This window comes from Lepidochelys kempii, chromosome 5 (genome assembly GCF_965140285.1).
Source record: "Lepidochelys kempii isolate rLepKem1 chromosome 5, rLepKem1.hap1, whole genome shotgun sequence".
Taxonomy (NCBI): Eukaryota; Metazoa; Chordata; order Testudines; family Cheloniidae; genus Lepidochelys; species Lepidochelys kempii.
This window is the reverse complement of record NC_136384.1, coordinates 105681380-105709019: the sequence shown is the minus strand read 5'-3', so window position 1 is coordinate 105709019 and position 27640 is coordinate 105681380. Positions and strand designations below refer to the sequence as shown.

Genomic DNA, 27640 nt, shown 5'->3' with positions numbered 1-27640 from the left:
CCACCCCAGCCTGGAGCCCCCTCCCACACCCTGAACTCCTCATTTCTGGCCCCACTCTGGAGCCCACACCCCTAACCAGAGCTCTCACCCCCTCCCACACCCCAACCCCAATTTTGTGAGCATTCATGACCTGCCATACAATTTCTATTCCCAGATGTGGCCCTTGGGCCAAAAAGTTTGCCCACCCCTGATCTAGAGGTTAGAGAATGGATCTGGAAATCAATTAATTCTTGACTCTATAACCTGCTTTGTCAATGAATCCCTGTGTGATCTTGTGTAAGTTACCTAACAACCTCTGTGTCTGTTTCTTCTATATAACATAAGAATAAGAATATACATACTTCACAGTGAAGTTAAGAATCTTAATTAATGTTTGTAGGGCACGTTGAAATCATTGGATAAAAGATGCTATTGAAATGTTTTGTTCTCCAAAAATACCTGTGCTGTAAAAAAATTCCCACTCTGTGTGATGATCATGCAATGTGACAAGTTGGATTTGGTTTAGCCTATAGTTCTATGTTGTAGAACACACCCCAGCAGTAGGAGCAAGGCAACCTGCACAGTTTCCAGAGCCTGTAACTGCCTCTCTTTAGTTGCTTTTTTGTCTGTGGAGGAGATCAGAAGCTGCAGATATCTGCTCATGCAGCTTGGTTCCTGTTTGCATAGCTACCGCTGAGCACCGTTTTTTCTGGGCTAAAGAAGTGCCATGTATGTGTTACAGTGACATTCCTGAAATGAGTGGAAAAGTGACTGTATTTTTTAATTTGTACTCAATTTGGGCTGTGCTTGTACAACATCTTGAGGCTTTGATTCATTCCTACAAGTATTACCAGCAGTATTGTACTGGTTTTGTTTGTTGTAGCTCCCTCTGTTTTGTTGTGGAGTTTTGTAGAAGCCAACCCTTCCTGCTCCCTTCCCCCTCCCCCCCCAAAAATTCAAACATTGCCTGAGTACAAATTGAAAATATCTGCCACAAACAATAAAACAGGTGGAGTTAAGCTTCACTGCCTGGTTGGCGTCCCATGACATTTTCAGTAAATCCCAGCTTTAAGATAGTAAACAAGGACTTCAAGGAGAAATCCTTGAGGAGAGAGATGTTGGCGATGAGTGTCTCACAACATATGATCACTGAGAACCAAGAAACCTTTCTCCATCCCATCCTGGGGAGCGTTTTACCAGTTGGCATGGCTTCCTTGTTCTGTTTAGTTTTCCTAACTTCATAGGAAACTGCAAGGAAATTGTGCAAATTTAAGTGGAGAAAATTCAGGACCTGAATGGATTACTTGATTTCTCCTGTGCAAAAACTGCTTGATTACTTTCTGCAGCTGTCGGTTAGATTATAGACAGCGTCTCTTATGGAGTTGTTTTGGCCTTTCATGCGTTTGGAGAAAGGAAGTTAATCTGCGTGGTTCAGATTTTTGAATAGCTTATTTCTTCGAAAATCTTCTATCTTCCTAATATCATGAGATAGCTATGTTGGTCTCACAAAATAGATGAGATCTCCTTTTGAACCTCACCATAACTGTGAGGTGGAATTTCTAACATGGTTAATTTTATTCTTTGTGGCACCAACTGCAGCTCACAGGGGAAATGATCATAAGGCTTTAGGGACTCTAATCTATTTTACATAAAGTCCCACAAGGACAAGGTGATGTTACTGACTCTCCCTAGATTCCAGCCAAATGTGGCATTGGAATTACACCATAATTGCTCAGTTACTCTGCCAATATTCTTCCCAATATTCATGCTCATCCAAGTGAAGCACTTTTCCATAACTCTGATAGTACTGTTTCATACCTTTTTGTTTTGTAGAGCAGGCAAAGTCCCAATGAGTGTCCACTTGTCTTTTTGCTTCATTTGATACAATTACACGTGGGACAATCCATGTCAAAAAGAAATATGTCCAAATGGCTTTCTGAACTCCATGGCTCATTATTATGCTTTGGCAGGCCTACAGTACAGTCACTTTAAGCCATATTTAGTAGGAGGCAAATTGCAAGTATCACCGCCTCCAGTTGGTTCCTATCCAAGAGAGTTGTAAGGCAGCCACATGGAGCTCTGTGCATACATTTATGCAACAATCTGACTTGGACTCAGCATCATGACCATAGTGCAAGATGGTATTACAGAACCTGTTTCCAAGTCAGGAATAGTCCAATTCTCCCAGCACCTTGCTTCAAATTTGTATTGCCCATTAAAATGGTTCTATTGCTACTTACATACTTACAGTGATTTCCCTTTGTACATCTTATATCAGTATTTTTCAAAGACATCTTTGGAGCTTTTTAATATCCACTGAGTGGTCATTTATTACACCAGGTATCTTTTCAAGAAAAAGTTAATTACTCTGCTTTTATTCTTGTTCTCTGAAGATATATAATTACATTGGGTTACTATTCACTCTGACACATTTCTTCAGAGTGGGAGAGAAATTTTTTTTCTCCTATCCCATCTTGTCTTTCTATTTTGTCCTGTTTATTTCAGAGGGGACTAATGGTAGGTAATTACAAGCTATTAAAAGTCTATACAGGCAAATTTACATTTCCTGTTAGTTGTCGATCTACTTATTTAAAACTTAGAAGTCAAATCCTAGCTATCGTATCCAACAGGTTATCATAAGTCCAAATGGCTTTCTGAACTCCAAAGCTCCAATGTTTCCTTGTGGCACCTAAAAATCTGCAGAGGCTAAGTACTACAAACAAGTAAATTTTATTTTTGTTCTCTGATGGGCTAGTTCCTCCTTTTCTGTGACTGTGGCTGTACAAAAGAAAAGTACTTTAATTTACAATGCAGTCCTACTCTGAAAAATGATTATGAAAAACTATTATCTGTATGATGATGATGACCACCTTACTTACCACAGCTGCTCCCTGTGTGTATTGAGAATAATAGCTGATTATTTTTCTGACCAAAGAAGTGTGCACGACTTTTTATTCCTGCAAAGCCAGCACAACTATGGAAGAATGAGCTTGGATTCTGTTGTGATTCATGCATTCTCAATGGAAATCATAACCAAATATTTTCAAACTTGGGTGCCAAAGTTATTGCCCATGTTCTAACGGTAAAGACAAATTCTGCCCTCGTTTACACTTGTGTAACCCCATAGTCTTCAGTGGAGGTGTACATGTGTAACTGACAGTAGATTTTGGCCTGAATAACCCTTATGACAAATGACACATGAGCCAGAAAATGCCTCCTCCCCCACCCGCCCCCTCATCTATCAGATTCAAAGTTACATTTTGAGGGAGAAAAATAATCTAATTACTAGAAAACTGAGATAAATTGTTAAAAATGTTAATCGGCAAGAAAAGAAACATGGCACCTCAGGATGCCATTTTTGAAGAGTAACCATATAGCATAAATCAGTTTTTCAGTGTGTAAGCGCCTTCTTAAAGACAAGGATATGTTTAATAACTTAATTGCTTGCTAGTTTAGCAAACTTGTTTTGCATTTGGAATTATCTATAATGGCCTTAGCTCTTTTTTGGAAGATTTTTTCCCCATCTTGTATATAACTTACTTTATTTCATACATAACTTTTTTTGCCACAGTTCACATAAGCAGTTTCAGCTGGTATGTCTTTAGATCCAGTCCCAAATTTTTCGAGTACTATTACTGTAAGCCAGTTGTTCTCAACCAGGGGCGCACATACCCCTCGGGTTACGCAGAGGTCTTCCAGGGGGTACATTAGCTCATCTAGATTTTTGCCTAATTTTACAACAGGTTACATAAAAAGCATTAGTGAAGTCAGAACAAACTAAAATTTCATACAGACAATGACTTGTTTATACTCTTCTATATACTGTACACTAAAATGTAAATATAATATTTATATTCCAATTGCTTTATGTTATAATAATATGGTAAAAATGAGAAAGTAAGCAATTTTACAGTACTTGTGAGTTGCGATACTTTTGTATTTTTATGTGTGACTTTGTAAGCAATTAGTTTTGAATTGAGGTGAAACTTGGGAGTATGCAAGACAAATCAAACTCCTAAAACAGGTACAGTAGTTTGGAGAGGTTGAGAGCCACTGCTGTAAGCTGTTAAACAGGTGTCAATAGTCTACTTGTAGGATGGCAGCATTTCTGTGGTTTGTGTATCGTTTGTTTGTGTATAGTTTCTGAGGAACTTTGAAATAATTTAGGATAAAATGTAAGTTGGTAATATCATTATATTACAGTATACTTTTTTTGCTTTGTACCTATTTCTTAGTTCAACTGCATCAGTTAGCTGTTTAAGTTCAGTAATTAAAACAAAAGATAGTATTGTGCCAAGTACTGCAATGATGATTCAAAATATTCGAATAATAAGTATTGAACAAAAGAAATAAATAGGGGGTAACACTGTATAACTTTCCCCTTTAGTCCCAGGGCAACCGCTGAACTTCAAAGCAGAACCTGAATCTGAAACAAGCATATTACTTTCTTGGACCCCTCCCCGCTCTGACACTATTTCCAGCTATGAACTGGTTTACAAAGATGGGGACCAGGGTGAAGAGGTAAATGAACATTTACTCACCTTTTTTTTTTTAATGGAATAAGACATGAAAGGCTGCAATGGTTTAGAAGTACAAGCTTAGCTGATTTCCTGTTATATGAGAATATTGACATTAAATGGTTTGTCTGGCTATGCCGAAAGAATGACAGGAGACATTAGATATGGGTTTAATCAGGCCGCAACTTTATTATTAGATGTCTGGGACTAACCCGGCGGATAAAATGTGCAGTGCAGGTGAAAACCCCCACAATTCGTGGGTGGGGGGGGGAGAGGTGAGTGCTTTTTTTAGCGTCCCCTCCCATCCCCCTTTCCGTTTATGTCCATCCAGCAAATCCACTGCTGGGACCCTCCAATTCCAGCTAATTCTGGGGGAGGCTTACACCAGCTCCCTCTAGCAATTCCCTTGCCGAGACCTTACCGACCACCCCCACCCCCCTCGTAGGAGGGGTTAAGATGGACTATAATGATGGGGAGGTTGGCTCCCTGCTCTGCCAATCAGAGGAGTCCCGAACTTCTCCTGGCTTGCTCAATTACCAAGCACCTCTCATTATTTCCTTTTCCAAGCCATTTATTCGTTCTTTTGTGCCTTAATTTATGGAGTACCTGCACTGAACATCCGCTGTACACTTAAATAAAGAGTTGTGACATATGGCCTACTGCCCATCATGCAATGCATGAACAGAGCCCACCTGAACCTGCTGTGAGGAAGGTGAACCCCCCCGCCCTCCCCCCACTGCACCTGGCCAATATGGTGGTAAGGGAAAAATTCCTTCCCAGCCCCCCTTAACGGGGCAGCTAGCATAATGCCCACAGCAGATATAGCTAAACACCAGGCATATTTCTGACCTAAATAGGGAGGGAGGGTGGGTGCTAACCAGCTTGTTCCGAGTGAATGAGGGGAGGGGCCAGGCCCAGCTGACCTTTTTAAACCTCTCATTCCTAGGTGGTGATTCATCCACCATGCTGACTGTTTTTCCAGCAGTTTTACATCTCCCCTCTTCCCCCAAGCCAGAAAGCATTGTCCTCTTCTCCCGGCCAGCCAGACAATGCCCCCCGCCCCCCACACACACACAACATACAACACACTTAAAGTGCAGAGTGGTGATTGTTAAACAGAGCAACCAGCTTGATGGCAGATTCTGAGCACTGTTACCAGCAGGCTCTGTGGCTACTGGACAAGGGAAGCTTTATGGGTGTTCATGGAAAGGCAAGCATGGAGGTTGCTACCAGTTCCAAAGGGGTAAAGCTAGTTGAGGCTGTCCAAAACTGTACTGCCTCCAGGGCATGGAGTTGACAGACTTTGCCTGGCTCTTAGGAATGACACAGGAAGAAATTCCAGCCCCATTGCAGTTAATGGGGCCAGGATTTCACCCATAATGAATAGTTGTTTCTGTTAGTCAATTAATGAGAATCTTTTAAAACATGGTAATTGGTACTTTTCAGTGTGCTTCATGAAGAAAATACATTATTTCTAATCATAAGATGCCTTTTTTAGATGTTGTTTGCTCTTTATAAACAATTAGCATTTTAAATGTTTCTTTGGCTACACTAAATCATTCTTTTTTAAAAATAAAGTCTCTTTTTATTTTTTCTGTTCAATTGTATAAAGCTGATTTCCAATGCAAAGAATGAGAGTGGTGATCTCAGGAGACAGCGGGAGAGTGCTAGATATGTCAGTGCCCTCCTGCGTCACTATCTTGTTGCTGTTTTGGGAATACAGCAAAGCTGGTTACTGCTACTTCACTGAGTTTAGATTTATAGAAGTTCTTCACATGTACTGAAGACATGTAAGCACACACTGAGCAACTGAAAAGACTGCTAAGAGGAGAGTTCCCAGATCTATCTTTTAATTCCATATGAGATATATGCCCCTACCTAAACTTGCACTACATCCTGATCATAGGTCCTTGATAATATTTATAGCTTTAGAAGAATTTGCTTCTTAAGATTTTGAATGCAAATCTAACTACAGGCTAGCCTTAACTCCAAGATCACCCATCCCACAAAAGTCCAATTTCACTGGAGTGAGAAGTACATGTAGATAAGTAGATGAGGCTCTACTCATCTGTCAGTGTCCAAATATTCTTTTAAAATTTGAACACAATTATTTAACTCCTTTTAAACTGTCAAACAAAATTTCTCCCTAGCAGCTTGATACATTGAACTGCTTATTTTAAAAATTAATTTTTCATTATTTATTTATTGTGGATAATAGATTCACTTTCCTTTCATTGTTTGGTTCAGATTGCTTTGTTTAAAATGCTACATTCACATTTTTAAAAGAAGTTTTAAACAAATTAATCCCATTGATGATGATGTTATCAGTGTCTCAGAGGGGCTCTTCTCCTTAGACAACATTCTGAATAAGTATCTTTGGATATTTATCAATACGTCCAGTTCTCTTATTGCTTACCTTTAGCAACGTGTTTCTGTTGAGCCAACTACATCTTACCGCCTGCAAAGCCTGAAGCCAAACAGCTTGTACTACTTCCGTCTGGCTGCACGCTCTCCACAAGGCCTGGGTGCTTCAACTGCAGAAATCTCAGCGAGAACCATGCAGTCAAGTAGGTGTCTCTCCTTGCTTGCTTTATTTTGCTCCTTCTATCTACTGAGCAGACACAGCCAGATAAGCCAGTAAGACAGCAATAGAGAGCAAGAGTCTCAGTAACATGACAGCAAGACAGTGCTTAAGTTATATATTTATAATAGATAGGCTTAGGAGAATTGTTTTTGAATTATTATTGGCTTTTGCATATCCTTAGGAGAAGAAGCAGAACATCTTCAGAATGTCTAAAGAGACAACACTATGATGATATCTGTATAGCTTCTAGGTGCACCACGAGGCATACTAATGATCCTCCATGCATGGCATGCCTCCTATACAGTCCTGGAGCCTTAAAATTCCACTGGTCCAGCCTGGTCATTTCCTCCTCCACAGTGTGAATTCCATAAAATTCCTTTTATCCAGACACTCCCTTCCTACAGAACATGTACATTTGAAGGCTCCAGGACTGTATGCACTAACAGGCATGCTGATAACTATGGTTATTCTTTCTAAGTTTTGCCTAATGTTTTTTTTGACCAATCTTTGGAAGGTGGGCATCTGAGTTTTATAAGTAATTTTGACACACACAAGAAAACGACATTCTATTTGGCTGTTCATGTAAATAATAAGAGTAATTTATAGAGCTTATCTGAAAAAAAAAAAAAACCTGACGGGAATTCATATAGGAATTTAAAAACATGTAATTTAAAACTTAACTAAAGGGATCTTCTTCAGGTACTGAAGAATTGTATCCCAAAGAGTTGATATAATCAGCTGAAATTTACTTTGTGTAATTCTTTAGCTTTACTGCTCCATTTTCAAACTGTATTCCATCATGTATTTAAATTTTCTATAGGCTGATTGGTTCATAACTTTTAGTGAAGTAAGGTTATTTAAACGAATACTGCAAAGCCTCATTGAAATTCTGGTTTGAGTCAGTCAGCTCGAGCTATTGTATTTATACTGTCGTGCTTTGCTAGTGTTTGATGAGATATTAGTAACAATTAAGGTACCTGAAGAACTGTTGCTCTAGAGTTTGAGTGTTGTGAGTAATGTGAACTTCCTGAGGCATGTCTGTGGCATTTTAAATAAACACAAAGGACCCAATTATGCTGTCATTTGTGCAGCCCTTATCCAAGCATCAAGCATAAGGTCGTGGGACACTGTCATTTTAATTATGCAAAATCAGTATTTTGATATAGAAGATTTCCATTTCCTGGTTATGTAAGAATAAAGTAAATGGGACAGGGCCAGCATGATGACATTACACTGTGTGTAGCCTTTTTTATTTTACATATTCAGATAATACATGAAAAAATGCAAAGGTTATATATGAAAAGAAAGTAGTCAGACTTTTGTAAGAGATCCCATTGAAATCAATCACAAACTTCCAATTTACATCCATGGTATATGATCAGACCTAATAGATTTGCTTACTAGATTGCAGATGGTGTAAAAATCATCTTGCAAAATAAAGGAGAAATTGCATTTTAAAAAACGATTACACAAGATAGAATGGTTTGCATTTATTTTAATATAATGATTTTAAAAAATTAGAAATCTCTCATGGATACAGCAGAAATATTCTCTAGAGTTTTTTGTAACCTTCATTCTTGGCTTCAGAGAAAGCTGCTACAGGGATATCTGTCTGTCAGTATGATATCCTGAAGGAGTCTTTTCATTTCCTTTTATACTTCCTGCACAGATTCATGCTCTGTAGCGTAATGACCAGAATATCCTGTGTAGTTGATTTGTACCTTGATCATTGACATTTTTTTTAAATAAAAAAGCTAATCTATCCCTTCAACTCCTCCAGATGCTGGTACATTCTCACTTATTTTCCCCCAAGAAGGGTAGAATGCCACACTGAGGAACATCAATTGATCCACACAGAAGATCTGTGAGGAACCAAAAGACACATGTGTTACTGCAGTAGGTCACAGCAAGGCCCTATAACTCTTCAGCTTCTTTAATTATCTTTGATATGCCAAGAAGTAGTACCAAAAATCCATTTGTTTTTCCTTTAAGGATATGGGGGAGAAACTAGATTTCACACACACACAATCACACACACAAAATGGGCAAGCACTTTAGCTGTCTTCTTAATACGAGCTATATTTGATCTAAATGATGGGTGCTCATGTGAAGTAAGATACAGTATAAATTAGGAGCTTTGTATCTTTGTGCTTTGTTTTGCTAGGAAAGTCTTTTAGTAAGATTTAATAGCTATTTTGCTGACAAAATGTGCGGAGGTGGTAGTTTATTGAAATTATCAAAAAAATAGCTGGTAGGATTTAATTCGTCACTAGCAAAGGTGTCTCCAAGAGGAGTTAAAAAATATAACTGAGAGCTGATCTAGGGTAAGTACAAGGTACAGTCAGAATCAACAAGCCTGTCACTTTTTGTCCTGGTAGGTAAACCTTTGACTAAGATTTTCTTCATCTTCTATTGACTTTGCATGCTTTTATACTATGTTGGCTACAATAAATGTTTAAATAAATGCTTTCCATTTAAACATTATTTGTAGTTGACTTGATCTAGGCAGACTCAGTTGTAAAAAGAAAATTAAAAATATAATCTTTTTGTGGGGAGGGACAGGAGGGAAGTTTCAAAGGGGCTGGGAGTTTCTCAAGCAATTTCTAGCAATTATTGCAAGTTATCTGGAATATAGTGTAAGAGAAAAAAACTATTTGATGAATGTAAGACTGACTGTACAGTATAGGTTAAAATTTGGCAAGAAATACATACATAAAATAATCATTTAAAATGTCCTAACTTGCACTAATTGCAGACATTACAAGGGTAGATGAATAGACATATAAAAGCATCACGTTTTGTTTTTATTTGAAGAAGAATTTTAATTGCAGGTACGTAATATTATTTTGAGGCTTCATTTTCATGTATTGCCCCCACATCCTTTTTTATCATTTAGTTGGTTTATTCATTTTTAATTTCTTCACTTTAATAAGCCAAGGTGCATAAGATTATCTGATGTTTTGCTTTTTAAGTTTCTATGGCTTTTTTTTTTTTTTTGTTTGGTTGCCCTTTTTATTTATTTTTCTTTTTCTTTTGTTCATGTTTTTTTTTCAACCACTCCTATCCTTTCACTCAAATCCTCCTCTAACCCACTACTGAAATTAGAGCCATCAGCTCCTCCTCAAGACATTAGTTGCACCAGCCCCAGCTCCACTAGCATTTTGGTAAGTTGGCAACCTCCACCGGTGGAAAAACAGAATGGCATTATCACAGAATATTCAATCAAGTACATTGGGATTGATGGGGAAGATGACAAGCCCCATGAAATTTTGGGAATTGCTTCGGACACTACTCAGTACCTTTTGGAACAGTTGGAAAAATGGACTGAATACCGGATCTCTGTAACTGCCCACACTGATGTCGGACCTGGCCCAGAGAGTTTATCAGTATTGATTCGGACAGATGAAGATGGTATGTTGCCTCCACTACATCCGTTTGCACCTCTATGACTCTCTCTCGATCTGCTGTCTTTGTATAGGCTAACAGTATTCCTTTTTTCCCCCTGCTCCTCTTTCCCCCAAAATTGCTGTTATTGTCACCATTTGATTGTTTTAAGCAAAGGTCTACCTTTGCTACGTCAGTTTTGAATTCTTCTTTAAACACAAAGTTTGTTTGTTTGTTTTTGAACAAGTTGAAACTGCTACCCCTTGGAACCTACCCAGGTTGCTCTTTCTCCCACTCCTCATCTATTAAAAAAATCACAGATCTCATGGGGGGAAATCTTTCTGCATTTTTCTTGACTTTTTTTTTTTAACTCTTCTGTCTGATGAGCTTATGTCTTTGGTTTTTAAAAATGGCCTTCTTGTTCTTTGGTGCATTTAAAAAAAAATCTTTTGGAAAACTGATGCTCTACATATTTTTATTTTAAATATCTAGGTTGTCAAATGTCTTCCATATCCAAATAGAACAGAAGATGTCCCAATTATCAACCAGCTTTTTGTTCCATTGCAAAAAACCCAAACCCAAAACAAAAGGGAACTTTTTTTTAAAATCTTTTGGTTTTTTTTTATTATTATTATTTCAATTACAAAATATCTCTTTGTACTTTAATGCTTTGAATCGCAAAGCATCTTCCTTGGCTTTTGTACATTTTTACATGTTTTTCTATTTCTCTAATACTCTTTTTTCTTCCATTTTTTGCATCAGTCATGTTTTTTGATCTTTTCACTGAAAGGTAGAGCAGATTGGTTGAGCATTTTCATTTGTTGAACAATTTGTATTCTTCAAAGAAAACATAGTGGGTCTGCCCTTAAAGAGAGAGAGAGAGAAAGAAAAAGACTCTGAATGGGTGAGACAGGTGCCTGTAATTCTGTTTTATCCAATGATGTTGTTCCAGTTCCTAGTGGTCCTCCTCGCAAAGTCGAGGTAGAGGCTGTCAACTCTACCTCTGTTAAAGTGTCATGGCGCTCACCTGTACCCAATAAGCAGCATGGTCAGATCCGAGGATACCAGGTTCATTATGTGAGGATGGAAAATGGCGAGCCAAAGGGTCAACCCATGCTGAAGGATGTCATGCTGGCTGATGCACAGGTAACTACATTATTTTCTATTCTGTTTATAGGCTTCAGTAAAAATGCTGCATTTACAAAATACATATAAATAACTATCCATATTTTTTCCCCTCCACTTTGGCCTACAAGCTGACATGTTTTATTTCCATCTTAATAGGTTCTCCAGAATGGTTATGTTTACGGTTTCTTGTGCCAAATTCAGGCAGCCTGTGTATGCATACATAGGGAAAGAACCAGCTAAGTTTAGTGCAATTCTTTGTAACCATCTACAGGCTCCCCTAAGCCCACAGACTTCATTATCTGCATCCTCTGGAAGAGTGCCAAAGGGCATCTGGGCAGGTCATAGTCAGTGCCTTTTAGCATGTGTGGTGTCTGGTCCAGCCACCAGCTATTTCACACAGATAACTCCTTTTCCTGGGTGGAATAATCTGTTCAATGTTTTAGCGTCGGAACCAGAAGTAGGCAGATTAGATCCCTGCTTTGGCACATTTAGTCCTGCCTTGAAAGCATTAGTGTGTTCCCATCTCACCACTCTTATCAAACAAGGCCTGAATATTGTGTCATAGTTTTGGAACTCACTCATGTGTTTAAATTGCACAATACATCATTCAAATCAATAACTATCAAGTAAAATAAGAAGTCTGTTTTAAAAATTTAAGGTTGCTTCTGGTGCAAAATGCAGATGCTGAGAAAGTGGTTTGATCTGTTTTACAAATCATGGCATATGACAGAGAAATCTCTGTTCTGGGGCATGTATTTGATCACATCAAGATCAAAAGAACTTCTAATATTAGGATTCTAATGGTAGGGCAAACTTGTTCTTTGTGGATTTGGAGATTACCTGAATTATGCCACTGAGGTATACGCCTAAGGGAAAGCTATAAATGTTTGCACACCTCTCACAGCCTGGGCTCATTTTGTATATGAATAATGGGAAGTCATCAGATATTATCACCTTCATTGAAAGTAAAAAGTTAAATCTTAACTAGTTCTGTGTTTCATGTTAGTAAATGATGGCAACTCTCCCACCCCCAGATTTAATAGATAACTTGAAACTCTTTATATTCATTTTGTGGGGGACTGATCTCTTGTCCCTTCAATTTTGTTGATATGCCTATTTAAACAGTAATGTGCCAGCTCTCAAGAGGTCCATTTTCTTGTTTTACATCTTTATGTATTTATTTATTTGGCAAAAAAATTGTGCTCTCACAGTTTAAAGAGAATGAACCATAAATGCCTGTGGTTTATTATAAATTTGCAATTATGAGTGTGGCTGGGGTCCTAGTGGGGAGCCAGCTGTGGTCACTCAATTAGGGTGAACTGCAAAAAATAGGACCGACAATCCCCATAAAGCTGGTGGATATTCCAATACTTAAATTTACCAAGCCAGCATAAAACAGCTTCTTTATTATCTTACTGGTTACTCAGAAGTCCAAATAACACAGTTCCCTTAAAGTGATCCAGCCTCAGGCCTCCATCCAGGTACCCACGTCAAATATGATGAACATTTCTGTAAATCTTATTTCATCATATAAAAGAAAAGGTTCTATTAATCCCAAAGGATCAGACACATTACCTCCCAGGTTAATGAATGTTTCAGATCTTACCCAAATACATGCCACAGACAATTCTTATTAACTAAACTAAAATGTATTAAAAAAAAAAGAGAGAGTATGGTTAAAAGATCATTATACATACAGACATGAGTTCAGTTAATTGAGATTCAGATTCATAATAGAGACGGTGAGCTTTGTAGTTGCAAAGAGTTCCTTTAAAATTCAGTTCATAGGTCATAGTCCAAATCTCATATTCAGGGCGTATCAGCATAACTGAGACCTCAGTCTTGCAACTCAGACTTCCCCTGATGAAGTCTAAGTAGATCTGAGATGACAGAATCAAGGCCCAAGGATCTTTTATACAATTCCATGTCCTCTTTAACAAGTTGGGATTTCCTCTGGGAACAAAAGGTAATTTGGATAACTTTGAAGGAGGTCCATCCACCAGTACTTAGCTATACAAATTAACATAAGGCCATTTGTTGTTCCTCCACAATTCACAGTACATTTCAAAGAGAGATGAATACTGAGATATCCTGTGTTTACAATTCATTTAAATGCTAGGATCTTCTTTTGACCTCTGAATTATCAGAATACAGCATAGACAGGGGCTGTTGATTACATTGTCCACCTACTCATACATACACAAATTTACACACCTGTAAATACACAAAACCACAAACATTATCTCCCCACATGTCTTTTGAGGGTTATTTATTTTGCAGGACGTTTAACCCTTTCTAGCCATGCATCACAATGAGAAAGAAAACGATCATCCTCTGAGCTTCAATTCTCCCTTTCTCTTGCTCAGAGATCTGCTTTCAGGCTCTGTGTGGCCTCAGTTCCGACTCCATTTTAAACTGGAGAAGGTGGAGAGAAAGAGTGTATGCAATACTGGCACCCAAACACCATCCATGCCGAAGCCAAACTTGCTCTTTTGTAGGTATCTTTAGGGTTTGGCTCTTAATTGCTAGTTCCCCCGTCGGCTCATTCTAACCCCACTCACATTTATTTCCCTGAATGTGTGTTCTCTTGGCATATGCAGTGAAAAACCAAATGATGGTAACAGAGCTTCATTACTTCATTTCAAGTATGTATACATGTTTCAGTTATGAATCTAAATAGGGGCACTGATGTAATTTGGACAGGCTAAATTGAAATGAAAATGAATGTAGCCTTGTAACATAGGATTAGAAAAACAGGCAGCCTTTCATTCTATATCAGTGGCGTTCATTAAATACAGTCATAAAATATTACTGAGCAATAATTGCATTCAGTACCAGGGAATATGTCGTTCTTTTACCCTTCAAGGAAAGAAAAGTTACAATTTTTGTACCACCCCCGGTAATAAATATGGAACTGAAAATGCCCAGCCTCATTTCATTAACCTGATTTCAAAGGCCATTTGATTTTGCCAGCCAGTTTTTGGAGATTTTTCTTTTTTGTTTTGTTCTTTTAATTTATTTTTACTAAGAACAACAAAATTTCCTCAACCAGGCTACAAACCTCTCTTCATTTCTCTTGTTTTTCTTTCCACCATTCTTTACTCTCAATCAGTGGGAATATGATGATACTGCTGAACATGTGAGTAGTTGTTGACTGGTCAGACAAAAAGTGTGTGTTGGTTTTTTTTAACCTCTTTCTGTTTTGTAAATGTTTTTGTCATTTGCATAAATGCATGAACTAACACATTATTGAAATTTTCCTCACTTTTTTTTTCTTTGTTTTGTTCTGTGAGTTTGGCATGGTGCTGAAATGTACAACATTGTTTTGTGGTTTGATGGCTGTAACTAACTTTGCCTGGCAATGCAACCAAAGAAACTATGCTTTAAAAGAAGGTATTACAGAAAGAAAACCAAAACAGTTTGGATTTGCCTAGTAGTTAATCACCCCATTGAGGTTTTGTTGTATTCAGTATGTAGTGTGCTGCAGAAGTACAAGTTCATCTTTCTTTTTGTTTGAAACATACATCTGTTTTGTACACTTCCCAATCAAACCAAGAAAGGCAAACATCGCACAGTATTTATGGCCTAAGTAACGTGTTTATTACATTCAAATTGCCTTTTTAAATGACACTACTGTATGCATTTATTTATACTTGCATACAGTAGAATACACTGTACTCCAAATGAGGCTAGTGTGTTAATCATTATTTAAAAGAAAACTGTCATTTGTTTTGCTTTTATAGTTTTAAGTCATCACCATCATTTGTAATTGCCTTTTGAAAGACTGAAAGTGAAATGTCTTTGCAAGTGAATTTTCAGATTTGTTCTTTTTTATTGGAAACATTTCACCCATCCCTTCTCATTATTACCTAGAAATTTTGGTACTACTAACAAGTCACTGAAAATATATGGCCAGATTTTAATTTCATCTGTACAGTGTTCCTATCCTCATATTTTGAAAAATCCATTTACTGTGGACAGTTGGGCCCATAATTTTGCTGTTTACTTCTATGGTTGTTGCATTTGAAGATTACATGATTGCACATTTGCTATTTGTTCTTGACATCGAAGTGTGCCATTCCTTTCGCAATGCTTAAAATTAGTGTGAATCGATTCAGCCACAGAGAATTGAGAAGGAGTGCGGGTTAGTGGTTACGACTGAGAACTGGAAGCCATGATAACTGTGTGACTTTGGACAAAATAGACTTCTCTGTTCTTCAGTTTACCCATGAATCAGCAACAGACTAATAATGCTTATCTGCCTGATTGATGTATCAAGACAAAACTTTCTCTTGCTGCCTTTAGAGCAAGAACAAGTCTTTATTTCAGGTGGCCTCCATGTGTATGTATATGTGTGAGTGAAAAGGTCTCTTTTTGTGTGTGTGTGTGTGTGTGCATATACTACACCCTGTTCTTTGTATTGGTTGAGAATTGATCCCTTCTGTCACTGGTGTACTTTGCCTGAGAGCTCTGGGGTTTGCTCTAACAATGCTGATTGGGTGGTTCTTTGAGATTTTGAGTAGATAACAATTTGTAAAGCACTTTGTGATCCCTGGATGAACAGTGTTGTAACAAGTACAAGTTGTTGTGAAATTTATATGAAGGCAAATAGTGTTTCTGGTGGACTGTACTTAGTGTATTTTGAAATAGCTTTAAAAGTGTGGGTAAAACTGGAGCTCTCTGACTTATTGCTGGTGATTTCATACCTAAGTCAATAATGGCCAGTAAACTACTAGGTCAAACTGTGTTTCTTTTTTTTCCACTTGCATTAATTTCACAATAGCGATAAGACTCTCCAGGCAATGCATTTCAGGATGATGATTACACTCATCACATCATTCGGTCTTTGGCCTAAGCCATATAAAACTACCTGAAGCATGCTACTTAGAAATACCCTGTCTGTTTTACTTTAAAAAGCTGAAACATACTGCATTACAGAGTGTCACACTCATGAAACATTCTTCTGATACGCTCCAATGTGTATCTTCATTACAGGTAGCACAAAAGCATATGCACTTTATGTGATATGTAGCAATTGACTAGATTATTTTGCACTTTCTTAGTAAGGAATGAATTTTTAATATGTGTTCTTGTTGTTTTATTTTATCTCAGGAAATGATCATTTCTGGACTACAGCCTGAAACTACATACTCCCTCACTGTGACAGCCTACACAACAAAAGGAGATGGAGCACGTAGCAAGCCCAAACTAGTGTCTACCACTGGTGCAGGTAATATTTGGATACCCCTTTATCGCTGAATTGGCTGTCTCTCAACTTGCAATACTTGTTTTGATACACCTGCTGTATGGAAACTGTCTCTAGTGCAAATGAAGGTGTTTGTAGGACACAGGGAGCGTTTGGTTAGTAAGCAGATGGAGCTTTCTTCATTTGAGCCAAAAAATGGAGCCAGTCCACATCCTAGTCCCTTCCTAAATTCATAATGTAGCAGAAAAATGCTGTTTTAACTATAAACCTACTGCTAGATAATCTCTCTCCTACACCCCACAATATATTTTATAAGCAAGGGGAAAATCAGCAAGTGGGAAAAGGAGGATTGTCCTGACAAATGCCAACGAATCAGAGTAGACTGCAGGAAGCAGGAGCAAGAAATGTTCTGCCAAATGGACAGCACCCTCCTCTCCCCCATCCCACCAAAAAAAACCTTTGTGAGGAACCAGACATTTAAAATTTGAGTTCCCATAGTAAAGGAGAAAGGCAGTCTTATTTTTCTTACAAATGTTCATTTTCTTGGTTTTATAACATGGCCATAAAAACACTCCATACCTATCGTGATAAATCGTAACAGCCCTTTAATGCTATTATAAACTATCATAACAATAATCTATGGATTATGTAACTGTGGAAAGTCAAACTATATATATATATGTTATAACTACCCAGACTGAGCTTTTCAAAGCAGTCTAGTGGGTTTAGAAACACAACTTCAATAATTTCAGTGGCAGATATAGCCATATCTCCTAGACTATTTAGGAAAATCTCAACTGTAGTGAATAGATTGATCATGTAGTTGCATTCCAGCTTCTGCAGTACCTTCCATTCATTACTCGTGACTAATATCTGTTGGATATATTTTATCGAGGTCTACCTCTCCAATGAACTCTAGTAGTTCAGACAAAATGCAATCCACATCTGGACCCCTTCTAGTTCTGGTGTAAGTAAAAGCAAAACTTGATGCATAACGTTTTCCAAAACTCAGTTCACAGCTCTAATAAACACAGTAATTTCAATGATATTTTGATTAATGAAATTCATTCTAGTCTCTAACTATATTTGTATGATATGGAATGATAGAAGCAAAACTTCCAGCTTCAGCTGGTGGTGTCATCATTGACCATAGAAGGGCACTATCAACTTTGACTGTCCCAAAATTTTCTGCCCCTCTCCTTTTAAAAAAAAAAAGAAGAAGAAAAAATAAACTCTCCAGTCACTTGAAAAAAATCTATAACCTCTCCAAAACAAAGGCTTTAATGGAACTCTTCTGCTGCATGACCTTCCAAGAACAAACCGAGAGCCCCATATTGACTTACATCACTGGCATTGTCCCTTTACTCAACTTGATGCCATGGCAATCTAGTAAATGTCCACACCTACCAGCCCACAGTCTTCTGCACAAACAGGAACTCAAGCATTTTGCTGCTCCATATGTTTTTTTCCCTAAATGAATACCTATTCAGACACTATGTTAGATCTGGCTATGGTTTATCATCTGTAGTTAAGGAGGATTCTCATATAGGTGTTTAAAAAAGGGAGTGATAAGCATACAGACAGATTTCAGACCCTGCCTTTTCACAAGAATGGAGCAGGCAGATAGAGGAATGATGCACTTGTACTTTCCCAAACTCACACACCAAAGCAAAGCTAATAATTCTAATTTAAGGCCTGTCAACTGTTGACAGCTTTCATTTAACTGGGGGCTTCTACAAAGGAACTGTCTAAAAATACTACAAAACAAATTAAAGGCCTGACTCACTACTCTCATTTAGACTTGTTTTAAAATAGGTATCTCCATTAAAGTCAGTTGAGTTACATCACTGTAAAACTAGTGTTCCTGGGAGGAAAATTGGACTCTAAATGTTTCCCAATGAAAACTCACCATATGTGGAAAACTACTTTAAGGCAGGTATGAACCAGTTGGTGATATTAACTGTTTTACTATGTCTAGTTAGTATTTAAAAAACATAGTTTATATTTATATGCAGGGAAGGCTTGCAAAGTTTATTTCACAAGTGTGAGCCTCCAGTAACCTCAGTTGATAGTGTGGTAATGGTATTTGGCTAAGGTCTCCATTCCAGAATATACTTTCCATACTATATTCAGTTTCCTGTTTTATATCCATTGTTAGTATCAGTAATCATATTTCTATAAAGTCTTTATACAAACAAGTTACTGTCACAAGTCAAAGTATTTAAATATTTCTTCATGATTAAAATAATACCCTTGCCAGTAGCTCGAAAAAAAGTGTCTTCAGCTTTATTGGTACCTATGATAGCCATATAAATTGTTTTTACAGCTATGTATTTTACAGTTTATCATGAATTGCAAAAGTGCAGTGCAGCTGAATTTTACTAATGCACACTTCACTAACTGCATACCTCATTATTTGCATACAAAAGCTGTCAATCTTCCTTCACTTCTCTGCAAAGATTTGATAACAGCTTGCTCTAGCGAGGTCTCATATTACGAAGATTTCATTCATTGTATCAAACATGATGCGGAACTTCTACTGATGTACTACAAAGTATCACCATATATAACTAAGACAAAACTAGATATATCAAATAAACAAAGTACACTCAGAGTCATTATACTCACTATATATAGATAGATATTTTGCTGTGGTTGTTCACTAATCTAAAATATTTAGTAATCGTTTCAGTGGGGCTTGCTTATGCCAGTGATGAATTTAGCCCCAAATGTTTAAAATGAGTTACTATACAGGAACAAAAGGAATGTTACTATTTTATCAAGGGACTGAAGTACAGGAGAGAACTGGAAGTACTTTCCAGTCAAATTTCACTTGCCATATTCACAGTCACTCTCCTGTCAGGCCCCTTGTTCTTTAGTTTTCTTTCTGTTTTTGTTTTGTCCTCCTCACTGCTCCCTCTTTTACTTCATTCTGTCACTCAGTCCTTCTGCAGTTCTTTCTCAATGTCCGAATTCACACTCATTGTGCATATCACTGTCCTTGCCATTTCCCTCCAACAGGAACCTTTTAGTTGGTCTTTGGCTTGCTCCAAATACAGTGGCAACCATTCTGTTCTCGTCCATAATCCTGTGATTCCCCAGTTTACCTGGTTCTCAGCACTGCAAGCTCCATTTGTTTCACCCCCAACATCAATGCCACTCCTGAGTATGACTAAGGTGCTTCAGTCCCCACCACGTATGAGGGATATAATTCAGGCAGAGCAGGTTGTAGGGGAGCCTATCAGAGGTGAGACACTACAACAGTGTAAAAGCAGAGTGAGTAGTTGTACAAGCCAGGGGATCAGAGTGACACACAATTCAGCTTAGTACTTACATGTTGTGAAAATTAAAATAAACCTCATCAGTTGTGCATATCAGACTATTATATCTTTTACCTCGTGGTTTTGGTGACATACTAAATATAGCACCTTTGCTCTGAACAGGCCTGATTCTCCCCTCACTTACATCAGTGTAAATCACTGATGTCGTAATACTTTTATTAGTCAGGTCCAAAATGTATATTACCAACCAAAAGCCTTGATAAAATTTGAGCCTTGTTATCATACACGATATAAGGTGAATGGCGAGTCTGAGGCAGCGCTGTTGCTTCTCGGGGACCCTGTGCTGCAGTACGTGCAGCATCTCATCACACCAGCACAAGTCCATAATTGTTTAGGTTCATTCTTAATGCAGAACAAAATGCTTGGCTTTGTGGAAATATACAGTTTGGACTAAATTTTGTCTGTGCCCAGTTATGCTTTCTCAATTGAAACTAGAGCTTTATCAGTGCCCCTGCTTTTGAAAAGGTTTGCTCCAAAAGAGGAGTTAATTTACAAGATGTCGTGCAACTCATATGCTGTACAGCATCTGACACTGTTCCTGGGTAAGTTTGCTAAAGGCAACTTCCAGAAGCTTCTGTTGTCAGTGTTCTGCTCTTAGGCTGTGCTCAGCCAAAGAAAGCATGCTCTGACCTTGTAATGGTTGTGAGGTAACTAAGCCTTTCAGTGACACCCTGCTGGATGGTTATGGAGCTGCAATTCATTAGAAATTCAGAGAATGTCTCCTTCATAGGTACATGAATTTCATTTAGACCTTACTAAACACAAATATTACGGGATGAAGTCATCTCTGGATGCAGTCACTATTGTTCAGTATAATCACTGGGAAACTGTAGTTCCCAAAAGACCTGACAAAATTCTGCATTTTCACCATTGGGGCTATAATAAATATAAGTCATGACAGTTAGATACTTTTAGGAACATTTTGCCTTAAAGATTTCTAGTAAAAAGAAACTAGAAAAAAGTTTTCATTTTTTAAAAATTATTGAATTATTAACTGAAGAGGAGACCCTAGAGTACATGTTATCATATGAAGATATAATGGGTATGTGTTGCTCTTGCCATTAGACAATATAGATGAATTTTTATTTTTTTTTATTCTTTTTTTAGTGGTTAGGCAAACATTGCTGGCTTTTCTATTCTGCTCAAGAACTAGCTCTAATTCTTACCTCTTTTATACAGGCACCACCAATCAAACTTAAAAGAAATAGTCTTAAATGTGAGGGCTGCCACAAGAATAAAAACAATTTATGGCATAAATAATTTCGTGACAGCTTCCAGCAACCTCTCCTCTAAAAATCTGAAGGAGTTATTGTACTATTTTTGTGGGCTCTTCTCCTCTTGCTTATGGTCCATTGGCTTCAATAATAGTTATAATACAACGAAAAATATGGCCTACGATAGCATCCACAGTCTTTTCTCTGCTCCATAACTGACTCATATCCATCAGTGGGAAAAGGTCAGAACTAATCAGAGACATACATTTTATACTACAGAAAGTGGGGAGAAAACATATAAAGTGTTTGGGATCCTATTTGGACAAGAATTAGGCTTTAAAAATGAAGACGCTGTAGTAAATGGCGATAAAAATAAACCAAAATTCATATCATATCGTAGACAATGGCTAGGACTTATGAAAGGAGTAATGAAAAAAGAGCTTATAGTTTGCAGAATTTTCACCAAGAAATGGCATTCTTGTTCTCTTGTTTTGGAATTATTATCAATAGTTCTAATTATGACTAATTGATTTTCTGGAGTTCTGGGAAAAAGATAAATGTCATTGTAAACATCAAAATGTGCACACTTGGGTGTTTAAAGATAGAAACCCGCGGCCCCAGTGCAGCAACTGCATTCACTTGGGCAGACCCGGCTTCCACATGGAGCTCCAATAAAGTAAATGAAATCTTCATGGAGTCACAAGGGTACTGTGCTGATACAGTTGCTGGATTGAGACCTAAATCCATATTTAGGTGCCAAAATGCCATTTTTTTTTTGGTTTTTAGAGGTGCAATCTTCCTTTAGCCCCCACTAACTTCATTGCAAATGCTCAGCACCTCTGAAAATAGGGCCATTTACTTGGGTGCCTAAATATGGATTTAGGAGCTTAATTTTAGCCAGTTGGGAAAAGATTTTTAAAGGCAAAAATGGCAAATAGGTGCACATTTCTCTTGAAATATGAACATGTTTGCCTTCACAGTGGTAAAGTATGTACATATGAATCAGTTTTCGGCAAATAGAGCAAGTTGATTATGATTATTTGAATTGAAACGTACAGTTCAAAAGGTTAAAGAAAAGATTCTTTTTTTTATTGTGAAAATTTGATCAATGAACACAAGTTATCCTTTACATTTATCCAGTCCATAACATGGAGTGTCAGACTTCCATCAGTGCAAGCTAATAGTCCCATGTCATTGTCCAATAACATTGTCAACTTTCAGAGTAGCAGCCGTGTTAGTCTGTATCCGTAAAAAGAAAAGGAGGACTTGTGGCACCTTAGAGACTAACAAATTTATTAGAGCATAAGCTTTCGTGAGCTACAGCTCACTTCATCGGATGCATACAGTGGAAAATACATTGGGGAGATTTTATATGCACAGAGAACAATGGGTGTTACCATACAGACTGTAACAAGAGTGACCAGGAAAGGTGAGCTATTACCAGCAGGAGAGCGGGGGCCGGGGAACCTTTCGTAGTGATAATCAAGGTGGGCCATTTCCAGTACTTTACAAGAATAGTAGAAGGGGAAATAGTTTTACTTTGTGTAATGACACATCCACTCCCAATCTTTATTCAAGCCTAAGTTAATTGTATCCAGTTTGCAAATTAATTCCAATCCAGCAGTCTCTCCTTGGAGTCTATCCATTGTACCCATTTCCATAATGTTTACATCTCTTAAATGCAGCTTTTGAGTGTTTCCCAACCCCATTTTCTCCTTATCTGCTCCCCAGCTGACAGCCGTATCTTTTTCTTGTGCGTCTGCTGACTTTCCTATTGTGAGCTATTTACGTAAACATTTCAGACATAATATGGTGCTTAAGAGGGGCAAGCTTTGCAACTGGTCAGTGTAATCTACATGGAATTCAAACATATGTGATTGAAGGGCTGATAAGCAGGACCTAGGAGGAAGAACAGTCCAGTGGCTAGGATACTAGCCTCTGATAGGCAGCTCATGATTAAATACCTTCTTCACCATAAACTTCCTGTGTGATCTTGAACAAGTCACTTGGTTTGTCTGTATCTCAGTTCCCCATCAGTAAAATGAAGATAATAGTACTTCCCAATCTCATAGGGACATTGAAAGGATAAATACAAAAAAGATTGCTAGGCACTCAGATACTGTAGTGACAGATGCCATATAAGTACCTGAGGTAGGTAGTTAGGATTCCTAGTGGTGGTGTGCTAGGATTGCTAAGAAGGTTCAGCTGACTTACCTTCTATCATAGGTGTATTTCTTCCCTTCCCCCCCTCAAATAATGGTAGTAGATATGTTAGGCATAGTGAGAAACCAGTAATTTCTCCATTCTTTTTTTACTTACAGAAATAGAAATGTTTTTCCCTGGATTAAATTAATGAATGCTTATGACAACACTCCTTTTCACAAGCGAGTACGTGTAAGCAAAGATGGGTAGTAACTATTTGGAAGTTTTACCTCACTTGTGTTCATATGTTCTGTGTCCCTGAATGTTCATACTTTTCTCTATATTTGGAAAATGGGTGCGGGGGACAACAAATAATGGGTAGCTTAGCTATCCCAGTCAATTATACTGTATGACTGAACAGTGCAGAACAAAGAGGTTATTTCTGAATTTTTATAAGATAGTTATTTGAGGAACAAAGAGTGAGGGGAAAGCAAATACAGCTGTATTCCTATTTAAAAGACCTCAAGAATTAAATGCACATTTCCATTTATATTTATCATCATTAAATAACATTGTACTACAGTTCCAGGAAAACCTCGGCTTGTGATTAGCCATACACAGATGAACACGGCTCTTATTCAGTGGCACCCTCCTGTCGATACCTTTGGCCCCCTGCAGGGTTACTGCCTGAAGTTTGGCCGCAAAGACTTGGATGTGTTTACAACGCTGGAGTTCTCAGAGAAGGAAGACCACTTCACAGCCACAGACATTCACAAAGGAGCTTCTTATCTCTTCAGGCTTTCAGCTAGAAATAAAGTGGGCTATGGGGAGGAGATGGTAAAAGAGATTTCTATTCCAGAAGAGGTACCCAATGGATTCCCTCAGAACCTCCACTCCGAAAGCTCCACCGCTACATCAGTCCAATTAACTTGGCAGCCACCAGTCTTAGCAGAGCGAAATGGCATTATCACCAAATACACCCTGCTGTATAGAGATATCAATGTTGCACACCACCCAACTGAGCTCCCCATTGTTCCCACCGATACCACTATGACACTTTCTGGCTTAAAACCAGATACTACATATGATGTAAAAGTACGTGCCCACACAAGCAAAGGGCCCGGTCCATATAGTCCAAGTGTCCAGTTCAGGACACTGCCCGTGGATCAAGGTAGGATTTGTCTGCTTATGGACTTGTCCTTTAAAGGAATGTCGGTCTTTGGATATCAGTGTTTTTGAAGCTGTAAATAAACTGACCCACCCATTCATGTAAATAGGTTCGACCAACAAAAAAGGTAAAGTATGTAAATCTTAATATGTTTTGGATACCTTAGAATCCAGTTACCCCATGTCAAGCAAGGCTGGCTAACATCTGCACGGTATTTTCAGGTAAGGAAAAATATAACATACTGAGATGGTATTAGATGAATGAATTTCCTAAGAATGAGGTATTAAAATGATTGTCTTAAGCACGTCAGAGATTTGCATTTCTATTCTTTTTATCCTTAACGGAAAGCTAATAGCTCCAGCTTATTGGTAGTGGTAGAAAAGCGATAGGAGCGAACGTTCAAGATGTAGTTTAAATACATTATGTTTCCTTTTCCAGCAGTGTTTGCAAAAAATTTTCATGTAAAAGCAGTAATGAAGACATCAGTATTGCTGTCTTGGGAGATTCCAGAGAATTACAATTCTGCCATGCCTTTCAAAGTAAGTTGTTTTCTAATTTGTAAGACATTGAGGATAAAATTGGAGGATATAGTTCAGCTGCTTAAGCAGTTTACTGAGCAGGTGGATTTTTTTTTTTTTTTGGTTCTGCTGTATTTAAAATGTAAACTAATCAGCAATATTGACCAGTTAAAAATCAGTCCTTTGGCAATGTGAACTTTCCACCTTAGCATTAGTGCACTGGCAGCTATCCAAATTTTGACTGATATTAGATATTTCACATGCTGTGAACTCTTTATAGTTCAGTGCAACAGGTCTTCCTAAACAGAGGAATTAAAATATTAATTTTCTTTTAAAGCTTCTGCTCTATAATGTATGTAACAGAATTTTATCTTCTTTACTCCTTCGACCTGTTCTTTAAAAAAGAAACCTATCTGGTTTCTAACTCTTGCATTCCAATTATTTACAATACAGTCAAACAGATTTGTGTAAATTGCAACCTTGCCTATAATTTATTCTGTACCATTTAAGCACTTATTAACCACCACTGGAAAAGGTCAGCAAAGAGCAGTATGTTATGAACTTTGATGAATATGAAAACTGGTTCAGAAAACAAGGAACCTTTAAGGATGGGTAGATCTACAGTAAACACAAGTTTGCAGAACAGCCTTGATGTAAACAGCATATTAAACGCTAAGCTCATTTGTATCAGCATCATACGAATTTTAAACATGTTAACAAATACATCTCTAGTGCTATATACACTGTAATAGAGGACACTATTTTCAATAATTATTTTCCCTGGAAAAAGAAAATTAGATTGACATGCTGTCCTCAATAACATTTTAGACCATAAAATGCTGCCGATTACCATTTCAAATGTATGGCTGGGTTCATTTATATTTTCAGTGTATCAATACCAATCATTTTACAACTTTTTTCCCCCAATGACTAAAAGGCCTTGAATTTTTGTATCTATTAGATTCTTTACGATGATGGAAAAATGGTGGTTGAGGTGGATGGTCGAGCCACTCAGAAACTTATCACTAACTTGAAGCCGGAGACATCATATTCCTTTGTTCTGACGAATAGGGGGAACAGTGCTGGAGGTCTTCAGCATAGGGTTACAGCAAAGACTGCACCAGATGTACTGCGCACCAAGCCAGTCTTCATTGGGAAGACCAACTTGGATGGGATGATAACTGTGGAACTTCCTGAAGTACCTGCAAATGAGAATATAAAGTGAGTAAAGGTTCTGCAGCTGGTGAGAATGGCAAGTTTCCCATCATCCCAAAATTAACTCTTGTTAATCCCCAAAAGGTATAAAATGGACGATTTCAGTGAATTTTTCATCTACTAGTATTAATTATTATTATTATTATTATAGTTTATTATATATTTGTATTATCATAGTGCCTAGGAACCCTAGTCTTGGACCATTCAGATAGGTGATATACAAACACAGAATAAAATCTAATAGTTTTAGGGTCTTCTGGAATCTGATCAGCATAAGATAGACATCCACACATGGTTAACGAAAACATCATAGGTAGAAATGATGGGAACGCAAGTCCGTAATTGAATCCCCTGTTATGGATCTAACAATTCAGCACCATTATGGTCTCAAGTCAGCAGTTTAAACCATCATTTCCTTTTGTTACCATGACAACCTAAAAAAGGGATTTTGGAGAGCTGGTCATAAAAAACTTATTTTTCCTTTTGGAAATTTTTGACAAAGACAAAAAAAGCCTATCTTTCCATTGAAAAACTAAAAACCCAAAAAGTTTTCAAAGTTTTCAGCCAAGAGCTTCCTGGTTTTTGTTGCTGGTTTTTTTGTTTTGTTTTTTGGGGCAGGGGATTTTTGGACAAAAAGCTGACATTTTCTGTAGAAAGCAGACACTTACCGTAGAAATTTTCATTTAATCAAAAATCCAATTTGCCATCAAAAAATAGTTTTTTGATGGAAAATTATCAACCACCCTCAGGATTTTGTTTTCTACAGTATTAAAGTGCAATTTGACTCTGATTATGTAAAAATGGCATTGGGGTTATATGTTTATTGTCTCACAGTATATTCCAGATCAAAGGTGCTCACTTATCAATTTAGAAGTAAAATGATGTATTTTTATTTCACGGTCATCCCTGCAAACTGTAACTGTCCTTATCAAGAATCATTGCAAGTAATAAACATGTTGCAGGCCAGCTTATGCCTTCAGTTACATGTGTGCCGCCAATTCCCACTGAAGTGACTTGCAATATCAAGCTTCAGTCACTGCATGGACTAGTGGAGGCTTAAAAGGCTGTTACAGGTACAATACTTCGAATGAACTAATTATATAGGCAAGAATGAAGTTAAAACCAGTAACATCCAGGTAAGAACATAAGAATGGCCATACTGGGTCAGACCAATGCTCCATCTATCCCAGCGTCCTGCCTTCAGACAGCAGCCAGGGCCAGTTTCTTCAGGGGGAAAGAACACT

At 37.7% G+C, this 27640-nt stretch overlaps 1 protein-coding gene across 43 annotated transcripts in view; it reads left to right on the top strand.

Annotated features, from left to right (window-relative positions):
* Positions 1-27640, top strand: part of PTPRD (protein tyrosine phosphatase receptor type D) — a 624822-nt gene that overhangs the window by 456163 nt on the left and 141019 nt on the right. For 13 of the 43 annotated variants that reach the window (XR_013635846.1, XM_073345345.2, XM_078852905.1 and 10 more), the window contains 9 exons: positions 4367-4500; positions 6919-7063; positions 10186-10491; positions 11417-11610; positions 14705-14731; positions 16705-16822; positions 24079-24666; positions 25102-25202; positions 26143-26402. Coding sequence is in view for 42 of the 43 variants with exons in the window: in XM_073345345.2 (XP_073201446.1) it covers positions 4367-4500; positions 6919-7063; positions 10186-10491; positions 11417-11610; positions 14705-14731; positions 16705-16822; positions 24079-24666; positions 25102-25202; positions 26143-26402 (1873 nt within the window). In the remaining variant the exon portion in view is untranslated. The remainder of the gene's footprint in view (positions 1-4366; positions 4501-6918; positions 7064-10185; positions 10492-11416; positions 11611-14704; positions 14732-16704; positions 16823-24078; positions 24667-25101; positions 25203-26142; positions 26403-27640) is intronic. The other 30 variants (XM_078852933.1, XM_078852936.1, XM_078852926.1 and 27 more) reach the window with 9 other exon arrangements.